Source organism: Taurulus bubalis (genome assembly GCF_910589615.1).
Source record: "Taurulus bubalis genome assembly, chromosome: 11".
NCBI classification, from domain to species: Eukaryota; Metazoa; Chordata; class Actinopteri; order Perciformes; family Cottidae; genus Taurulus; species Taurulus bubalis.
In genome coordinates, this window is record NC_136599.1 from 3417974 (window position 1) to 3425473 (window position 7500).

The window sequence follows — 7500 nt, forward strand, 5'->3', positions numbered from 1 at the left end:
TAGCTGGTAGCTCAGGTTAGCTGAGGTTAGCTGAGGTCAGCTCAGGTTAGCTCAGGTTAGCTGGTAGCTCAGGTTAGCTCAGGTCAGCTCAGGTTAACTCAGGTTAGCTAAGGTCAGCTCAGGGTAGCTGCTGACGTTACCAGCTCTCCTCCTGATTTGAACACAGATTTGTTGCTCACAGTGTGTGTGTGTGTGTGTGTGCGTGTGTGTGTGTGCGTGTGCGTGTGTGTGTGTTAACGTCCGTCCATTCACAAGACTATGAAACGCACTCCTGTGCTTTGCTCCGCCTCTTCACGGTCACCTCCTGAAACGCGGCGCTCTCGTGTTTGTGAGTCGTATTCACGCGTCTCTCCGTCTTCCCTCTCTCTCTCTCTCTCTCTCTCTCTCTCTCCCCCGCCCATCCCGCACTGCTATTTGTTGCCGTGGTTACAGGGCAGCCCTGGCGTCGGCGCACCAGGCCCAGCCGCTCCCCCAGACCCTCAGTGTCCTGGAGAGCACGCCCCAGGTCAGGGGCATGCACACCATCATCAGGTAGGAGGAAGACGACCGCCACGTCCACCGCCACCTCATTTACACAACGACTTAAATGCATCTTCCTCTTCCTCACAAACACGCAGGAACAAGGAAACCAGCCGCGACGAGTTCATCTTCTACTCCAAGAGGTTGATGCGCCTGCTGATCGAGCGAGCGCTCTCCTTCCTCCCCTCGCAGGTACAGATGCACCACTAGCCAACTCACGCCTCTATATATATATATACATATATATATATATGTATATATATATATATATATATATATATATATATATATATATATATATATATATATATATATATATATATATACGGTACATTATGTGGCCTTGAAACGGGGAGAGATACCGATGAAAGGGGAAAAAAAGAGCTTGTATTTGCACTAAAAGAAAAGTAGAATCAGATAAATGGCTGCAGCATGAGCACGGAAACTTATCGAGTCACCACAAAGGAAAGTTTCCATACCTGAACCATAAGATAAAGGCAGTGCATCTCACACACACACACACACACATATACACACTTTGTGTGCTGCTACTCACACTGTTGTGATTTGTAACGTTGCCTCAGGTCCACGTGGTCCAGACCCCGCAGGGGGAGGATTACGAAGGCCGGGCGTTCCACGGGAAGCGGGTGAGTGAACGCCATCGACTTCCTGCGGACGAGTTTTGTCTCTCTGCTGCAAAACATAAGCAACTAACCTGTCGTTGTTGTTGTTGTTTTCTCCGTCAGATCACCGGCGTGTCCATCTTGCGCGCCGGGGAGACCATGGAGCCGGCTCTGAGGGCCGTCTGCAAAGACGTCCGCATCGGCAAGATCCTCATCCAGACCAACCAGGACACCGGAGAACCAGAGGTGCCGGATTTAACTTTATTGTTGCACTTTTAGCTTTTGTTCTTTGAAGGAAATGGTCTGGTTGAGTGGGTGTGGGCGGGTTCAGCATAATGCCACCTTTGGCTTTAAACCACTTCCTGTCTCTCTCTCTCTCAACGTCCTCAGCTGCACTACCTGCGTCTCCCGAAGGAGATCGGTGAAGATCACGTGATCCTGATGGACTGCACCGTGTCCACCGGCGCGGCCGCCATGATGGCCGTTCGAGTCCTGCTGGTGGGTCGCCGCGTTCGTCCTCAATGATTCCCCTCCCGCCCCCTGATGTCGGCCATATTCATGTGTGTGTTTCTATGTTCAGGACCACGACGTCCAGGAGGACAAGATCCTGCTGGTGTCTCTGCTCATGGCGGAGATGGGCGTGCACTCGGTGGCCTACGCCTTCCCACAGGTCAAGATCATCACCACGGCCGTGGACAAGAAGGTCAACGACCTCTTTCACATCATACCCGGCATCGGTGAGTGAACGGCGGCGCAGTGGCGTTACGCCAGAAGGCCTTTTCACCACATCCAACGTTTTCTTTCTGCACTGACGCTGATAGGCGGAGAACATTCAGAACTTTGAGAATGTCGAAAAAAACAACAGACGCTGTGTAAAAGACCCAAAGGTGTTCAAGGCTCAACTTCTTTGGCGTTATTGAGCAATACATTTTATTAAAGGAGTAGTAGAGTCAGTAGTAGTAGTAGAGTCAGTAGTAGAGTCAGTAGTAGTAGTAGAGTCAGTAGTAGTAGTAGAGTCAGTAGTAGAGTCAGTAGTAGTAGTAGAGTCAGTAGTAGAGTCAGTAGTAGTAGTAGAGTCAGTAGTAGAGTCAGTAGTAGTAGTAGAGTCAGTAGTAGTAGTAGAGTCAGTAGTAGAGTCAGCAGTAGTAGTAGAGTCAGCAGTAGTAGTAGAGTCAGCAGTAGTAGTAGAGTCAGTAGGAGTAGTAGAGTCAGTAGTAGAGTCAGTAGTAGTAGTAGAGTCAGTAGTAGAGTCAGCAGTAGTAGTAGAGTCAGTAGTAGAGTCAGTAGTAGTAGTAGAGTCAGTAGTAGAGTCAGCAGTAGTAGTAGAGTCAGCAGTAGTAGTAGAGTCAGTAGTAGAGTCAGCAGTAGTAGTAGAGTCAGTAGGAGTAGTAGAGTCAGTAGTAGTAGAGTCAGTAGTAGTAGAGTCAGTAGGAGTAGTAGAGTCAGTAGGAGTAGTAGAGTCAGTAGTAGTAGTAGTAGTAGTAGAGTCAGTAGTAGTAGTAGTAGTAGTAGAGTCAGTAGGAGTAGTAGAGTCAGTAGTAGAGTCAGTAGTAGTAGAGTCAGTAGGAGTAGTAGAGTCAGTAGTAGTAGTAGAGTCAGTAGTAGAGTCAGTAGTAGTAGTAGAGTCAGTAGTAGTAGTAGTAGAGTCAGTAGTAGTAGTAGTAGAGTCAGTAGTAGTAGTAGTAGTAGAGTCAGTAGTAGTAGTAGAGTCAGTAGTAGAGTCAGTAGTAGTAGTAGAGTCAGTAGTAGTAGTAGAGTCAGTAGTAGAGTCAGTAGTAGTAGTAGTAGTAGAGTCAGTAGTAGTAGTAGTAGAGTCAGTAGTAGTAGTAGAGTCAGTAGTAGAGTCAGTAGTAGTAGTAGTAGAGTCAGTAGTAGTAGTAGTAGAGTCAGTAGTAGTAGAGTCAGTAGTAGTAGAGTCAGTAGTAGGAGTAGTAGAGTCAGTAGTAGTAGAGTCAGTAGTAGTAGAGTCAGTAGTAGTAGAGTCAGTAGGAGTAGTAGTCAGTAGTAGAGTCAGTAGTAGTAGAGTCAGTAGGAGTAGTAGAGTCAGTAGTAGTAGTAGTAGTAGTAGAGTCAGTAGTAGTAGTAGAGTCAGTAGTAGTAGAGTCAGTAGTAGTAGTAGAGTCAGTAGTAGTAGTAGAGTCAGTAGTAGAGTCAGTAGTAGAGTCAGTAGTAGTAGAGTGAGTAGTAGTAGTAGAGTCAGTAGTAGAGTCAGTAGTAGTAGTAGAGTCAGTAGTAGTTGTAGAGTCAGTATTAGTAGTAGTAGTAGTAGTAGAGTCAGTAGTAGTAGTAGTAGAGTCAGTAGTAGTTGTAGAGTCAGTATTAGTAGTAGAGTCAGTAGTAGTAGTAGAGTCAGTAGTAGTAGTAGAGTCAGTAGTAGGAGTAGTAGAGTCAGTAGTAGTAGTAGTAGAGTCAGTAGTAGTAGAGTCAGCAGTAGTAGTAGAGTCAGCAGTAGTAGTAGAGTCAGTAGTAGAGTCAGCAGTAGTAGTAGAGTCAGTAGTAGTTGTAGAGTCAGTAGTAGTAGTAGTAGTAGTAGTAGAGTCAGTAGTAGTAGTAGTAGAGTCAGTAGTAGTTGTAGAGTCAGTATTAGTAGTAGAGTCAGTAGTAGTAGTAGTAGTAGAGTCAGTAGTAGTAGAGTCAGCAGTAGTAGTAGAGTCAGCAGTAGTAGTAGAGTCAGTAGTAGAGTCAGCAGTAGTAGTAGAGTCAGCAGTAGTAGTAGAGTCAGTAGTAGTAGTAGAGTCAGTAGTAGTTGTAGAGTCAGTAGTAGTAGTAGTAGAGTCAGTAGTAGTTGTAGAGTCAGTAGTAGTAGTAGTAGTAGAGTCAGTAGTAGTAGTAGTAGTAGAGTCAGTAGTAGTAGTAGTAGTAGAGTCAGTAGTAGTAGTAGAGTCAGTAGTAGTAGTAGAGTCAGTAGTAGAGTCAGTAGTAGTAGTAGAGTCAGTAGTAGTTGTAGAGTCAGTATTAGTAGTAGAGTCAGTAGTAGTAGTAGTAGTAGAGTCAGTAGTAGTAGAGTCAGTAGTAGTAGTAGTAGAGTCAGTAGTAGTAGTAGTAGAGTCAGTAGTAGTAGAGTCAGTAGTAGTAGTAGTAGAGTCAGTAGTAGTAGTAGTAGAGTCAGTAGTAGTAGAGTCAGTAGTAGTAGTAGTAGAGTCAGTAGTAGTAGTAGTAGAGTCAGTAGTAGTAGTAGTAGTAGTAGAGTCAGTAGTAGGAGTAGTAGAGTCAGTAGTAGGAGTAGTAGAGTCAGTAGTAGTAGAGTCAGTAGGAGTAGTAGAGTCAGTAGGAGTAGTAGAGTCAGTAGGAGTAGTAGAGTCAGTAGTAGTAGAGTCAGTAGTAGTAGTAGAGTCAGTAGTAGTAGTAGAGTCAGTAGTAGTAGTAGAGTCAGTAGTAGAGTCAGTAGTAGAGTCAGTAGTAGTAGTAGAGTCAGTAGTAGTAGAGTGAGTAGTAGTAGTAGAGTCAGTAGTAGAGTCAGTAGTAGTAGTAGAGTCAGTAGTAGTAGTAGAGTCAGTAGTAGTAGTAGAGTCAGTAGTAGTAGTAGAGTCAGTATTAGTAGTAGTAGTAGTAGTAGTAGTAGAGTCAGTAGTAGTAGTAGTAGAGTCAGTAGTAGTTGTAGAGTCAGTATTAGTAGTAGTAGTAGAGTCAGTAGTAGTAGTAGAGTCAGTAGTAGTAGTAGAGTCAGTAGGAGTAGTAGAGTCAGTAGTAGGAGTAGTAGAGTCAGTAGTAGGAGTAGTAGAGTCAGTAGTAGTAGTAGTAGAGTCAGTAGTAGTAGAGTCAGCAGTAGTAGTAGAGTCAGTAGTAGAGTCAGCAGTAGTAGTAGAGTCAGTATTAGTAGTAGTAGTAGTAGTAGAGTCAGTAGTAGTAGAGTCAGTAGTAGTTGTAGAGTCAGTATTAGTAGTAGAGTCAGTAGTAGTAGTAGTAGTAGAGTCAGCAGTAGTAGTAGAGTCAGTAGTAGAGTCAGCAGTAGTAGTAGAGTCAGTAGTAGTTGTAGAGTCAGTATTAGTAGTAGTAGTAATAGTAGAGTCAGTAGTAGTAGTAGTAGAGTCAGTAGTAGTTGTAGAGTCAGTATTAGTAGTAGAGTCAGTAGTAGTAGTAGTAGTAGAGTCAGTAGTAGTAGAGTCAGCAGTAGTAGTAGAGTCAGCAGTAGTAGTAGAGTCAGTAGTAGAGTCAGCAGTAGTAGTAGAGTCAGCAGTAGTAGTAGAGTCAGTAGTAGTAGTAGAGTCAGTAGTAGTAGTAGAGTCAGTAGTAGTTGTAGAGTCAGTAGTAGTAGTTGTAGAGTCAGTAGTAGTAGTAGTAGAGTCAGTAGTAGTAGTAGTAGTAGAGTCAGTAGTAGTAGTAGTAGTAGAGTCAGTAGTAGTAGTAGAGTCAGTAGTAGTAGTAGAGTCAGTAGTAGAGTCAGTAGTAGTAGTAGAGTCAGTAGTAGTTGTAGAGTCAGTATTAGTAGTAGAGTCAGTAGTAGTAGTAGTAGTAGAGTCAGTAGTAGTAGAGTCAGTAGTAGTAGTAGTAGAGTCAGTAGTAGTAGTAGTAGAGTCAGTAGTAGTAGAGTCAGTAGTAGTAGTAGTAGAGTCAGTAGTAGTAGTAGTAGAGTCAGTAGTAGTAGAGTCAGTAGTAGGAGTAGTAGAGTCAGTAGTAGTAGTAGTAGAGTCAGTAGTAGTAGTAGTAGAGTCAGTAGTAGTAGTAGTAGTAGTAGAGTCAGTAGTAGGAGTAGTAGAGTCAGTAGTAGGAGTAGTAGAGTCAGTAGTAGTAGAGTCAGTAGTAGTAGAGTCAGTAGGAGTAGTAGAGTCAGTAGGAGTAGTAGAGTCAGTAGTAGTAGTAGTAGTAGTAGTAGAGTCAGTAGTAGTAGTAGAGTCAGTAGTAGTAGTAGAGTCAGTAGTAGTAGAGTCAGTAGTAGTAGTAGAGTCAGTAGTAGAGTCAGTAGTAGAGTCAGTAGTAGTAGTAGAGTCAGTAGTAGTAGAGTGAGTAGTAGTAGTAGAGTCAGTAGTAGAGTCAGTAGTAGTAGTAGAGTCAGTAGTAGTTGTAGAGTCAGTAGTAGTTGTAGAGTCAGTATTAGTAGTAGTAGTAGTAGTAGTAGTAGTAGAGTCAGTAGTAGTAGTAGTAGAGTCAGTAGTAGTTGTAGAGTCAGTATTAGTAGTAGAGTCAGTAGTAGTAGTAGTAGTAGAGTCAGTAGTAGTAGTAGAGTCAGTAGGAGTAGTAGAGTCAGTAGTAGGAGTAGTAGAGTCAGTAGTAGGAGTAGTAGAGTCAGTAGTAGTAGTAGTAGAGTCAGTAGTAGTAGAGTCAGCAGTAGTAGTAGAGTCAGTAGTAGAGTCAGCAGTAGTAGTAGAGTCAGTATTAGTAGTAGTAGTAGTAGTAGAGTCAGTAGTAGTAGAGTCAGTAGTAGTTGTAGAGTCAGTATTAGTAGTAGAGTCAGTAGTAGTAGTAGTAGTAGAGTCAGCAGTAGTAGTAGAGTCAGTAGTAGAGTCAGCAGTAGTAGTAGAGTCAGTAGTAGAGTCAGCAGTAGTAGTAGAGTCAGTAGTAGAGTCAGTAGTAGTAGTAGAGTCAGTATTAGTAGTAGTAGTAGTAGTAGAGTCAGTAGTAGTAGTAGTAGAGTCAGTAGTAGTTGTAGAGTCAGTATTAGTAGTAGAGTCAGTAGTAGTAGTAGTAGTAGTAGAGTCAGTAGTAGTAGAGTCAGCAGTAGTAGTAGAGTCAGCAGTAGTAGTAGAGTCAGTAGTAGAGTCAGCAGTAGTAGTAGAGTCAGCAGTAGTAGTAGAGTCAGCAGTAGTAGTAGAGTCAGTAGTAGTAGTAGAGTCAGTAGTAGTAGTAGAGTCAGTAGTAGTTGTAGAGTCAGTAGTAGTAGTAGAGTCAGTAGTAGTTGTAGAGTCAGTATTAGTAGTAGTAGAGTCAGCAGTAGTAGTAGAGTCAGCAGTAGTAGTAGAGTCAGTAGTAGTAGTAGAGTCAGTAGTAGTAGTAGAGTCAGTAGTAGTAGTAGAGTCAGTAGTAGAGTCAGCAGTAGTAGTAGAGTCAGTATTAGTAGTAGTAGTAGAGTCAGTAGTAGTAGTAGAGTCAGTAGTAGAGTCAGCAGTAGTAGTAGAGTCAGCAGTAGTAGTAGAGTCAGTAGTAGAGTCAGCAGTAGTAGTAGTAGAGTCAGTATTAGTAGTAGTAGTAGAGTCAGTAGTAGTAGTAGAGTCAGTAGTAGTAGTAGAGTCAGTAGTAGTAGTAGTAGAGTCAGTAGTAGTAGAGTCAGTAGTAGTAGAGTCAGTAGTAGGAGTAGTAGAGTCAGTAGTAGGAGTAGTAGAGTCAGTAGTAGTAGAGTCAGTAGTAGTAGAGTCAGTAGTAGTAGAGTCAGTAGGAGTAGTAGTCAGTAGTAGAGTCAGTAGTAGTAGAGTCAGTAGGAGTA

The 7500-nt window shown here is 42.9% G+C and overlaps 1 protein-coding gene across 1 annotated transcript in view; it reads left to right on the forward strand.

Moving 5' to 3' along the window:
- Positions 1 to 7500, forward strand: part of LOC306743882 (uridine-cytidine kinase-like 1) — a gene marked incomplete at its 5' end in the record, with an annotated part of 22911 nt that overhangs the window by 11417 nt on the left and 3994 nt on the right. The window contains 6 exons of the mRNA XM_079226447.1: positions 433 to 531; positions 618 to 711; positions 1104 to 1166; positions 1266 to 1388; positions 1533 to 1640; positions 1723 to 1879. Of these exons, the coding sequence (XP_079082573.1) occupies positions 433 to 531; positions 618 to 711; positions 1104 to 1166; positions 1266 to 1388; positions 1533 to 1640; positions 1723 to 1879 (644 nt within the window). The remainder of the gene's footprint in view (positions 1 to 432; positions 532 to 617; positions 712 to 1103; positions 1167 to 1265; positions 1389 to 1532; positions 1641 to 1722; positions 1880 to 7500) is intronic.